Source organism: Emiliania huxleyi, assembly GCF_000372725.1.
Source record: "Emiliania huxleyi CCMP1516 chromosome Unknown EMIHUscaffold_149, whole genome shotgun sequence".
Classification (NCBI taxonomy): domain Eukaryota; phylum Haptophyta; order Isochrysidales; family Noelaerhabdaceae; genus Emiliania; species Emiliania huxleyi.
The window spans coordinates 133,801-135,486 of record NW_005201102.1 but is presented as its reverse complement, the minus strand read 5'-3'; the positions used below and the strand labels follow the sequence as shown (position 1 = coordinate 135,486).

Here is a 1,686-nt window from a genome sequence, read left to right as displayed (position 1 = left end):
ACGGAGTTCTTGCCAACAGAACGCGTGGTTCTTGAAATAGTTCAACGCGCCTTGGATTTCGTGCCACACCAGCGCCTGGCGCAGCTCCGCCTTCTAGGGGGGGGGGGGGGCTCTGTGTCCAAAGACAGAAGCCGCACGGCATTCAGAGTGCAAAACCCAGTGCGTGAGCGGTGCGTGCGTGCGTGCGTGCGTGCGTGTGCCGGTGTGCACGTGCGTCTCGTCTGCGAGTGTGTGCGTGCAATGCGCGCGCCTGAGCGCGGCAAGCGGTGGCGCTGCAGCGTCGCCACGGCCGGTCCCCCACCCCCGGCTCCTCCGGCTCGCGTCGGGGCGGCCAGCGCGGTCGGCCTGGTGCGGCTCGTCCTCGGCGTGCCCCGCCTCAGAGGTCAGCAGCTGCTGCCAGAGCCGGCAGAGCACCGCGGAGGGAGAGGCGCCGGTCTAAGGAAGGTCAGGGGGGGGGGGGGGGGGGCTGTGAGGTACGCTTCCCCACTCACCAGCGTGTGGCGTGGTGGGGCGAGGGCCAGAAACCCCTCGCGACTCCACGCCCAGAAGGCAGGAGCATTGAAACGTGCATTGAAACGTGCAAGGCGGCCCGGTGCGCGTGGGGGGAGCGGCGCGTGCGGGGTGTGGGAGGGGGGGGGGGGGGGGGGCGCCGCCCACCTCGCCGGCGAGTGCGTGCGCGTGCGCCTCTAGCTCCGAGAGCAGGTCCGAGCCGGCGGCGACGGCGGCGACCGCCCTCTCGTGGCAGCCGCTCTCGCCCAGAGGGATCCGCAGCAGCCCGAGCACCGGCTCTGGCACCGGCTGCTCGTCTGCCGGCGCCACGTCGGACGGCGGCGGCGCGGCGGGCGCAGGCGCGCCGAAAGCGGCGGGGCGGGCGGTGGGGCGAGACTTTGGAGGCGAGAGCCACTTGCGGCACTGCTCCACGCAAAAGTCGAGGATGGCCTGCTCACAGGCGCGCGCGGCCGTGAAGAGGCGCTGTTCACGGCAGCAGCGCGTGTCTGCCTCCTCCAGCTGGCGGGGCCTGTTCACTGGCTCGGAGATATGGGGAGATATGGCGAGATATGGGGAGATATGGGGAGATATGGCCTGTTCACTGGCTCGGCGGCGTGAGGAGGCTCTGTTCACAGCCACTGCGCGCGGCGCGAGAGGCGGAGGTGGCTGCCGAGTCGAGGTGCATCCGCCGCCCCAGTGCGTCGGTTGGCCGCGGGCGGGTCGCCTTGAGACGCGGGGTGGGGGAGAGTGGCAATCGAGAAGGGGAGAGGTCAGGCACACACACCCACACCTACACCTCTCTCCCCACACCACCACCACACGGCGGTAGCCTGGGGCAAGGGCCGGGCCTTGAAGCGCACAGGGCGGGGTGGGTTTTGTCCCCCCCCCCCTCCCCCCCCCTCCCCCCCCCCCCCCTCCCCCAGAATTTGTGTGGGTGGCAATCTGTCCGGCTATCTCCGGCAATCTCCGGTCCTCTCTCGCCTCCGCGCGCAGCCTCCCTTCCGCCCATATCGCCCCATCTCTCCCCATCTCTCCCCCATATCTCTCGCCTCCTCGCGCAGCCTCGCTTTCGCCAGCATCTTGCGAGCCCGCCGCTGCACCCGCTCGGCAGCGTGGGACACGGGAGAGCGCGAGATGACCCGCGAGATCGAGAGGACCCGCGAGATCGCGAGATCGGCCGAGCTTAGGTTAGGAGCC

At 70.5% G+C, this 1,686-nt stretch overlaps 1 protein-coding gene across 1 annotated transcript in view; it reads right to left on the bottom strand.

Annotated features, from left to right (window-relative positions):
- EMIHUDRAFT_467610 (hypothetical protein) overlaps nt 1-1,686 on the bottom strand; it is a gene marked incomplete at its 5' end in the record, with an annotated part of 6,695 nt that overhangs the window by 664 nt on the left and 4,345 nt on the right. The window contains 4 exons of the mRNA XM_005786831.1: nt 70-90; nt 211-435; nt 658-939; nt 1,300-1,319. Coding sequence (XP_005786888.1) covers nt 70-90; nt 211-435; nt 658-939; nt 1,300-1,319 — 548 coding nt within the window. The remainder of the gene's footprint in view (nt 1-69; nt 91-210; nt 436-657; nt 940-1,299; nt 1,320-1,686) is intronic.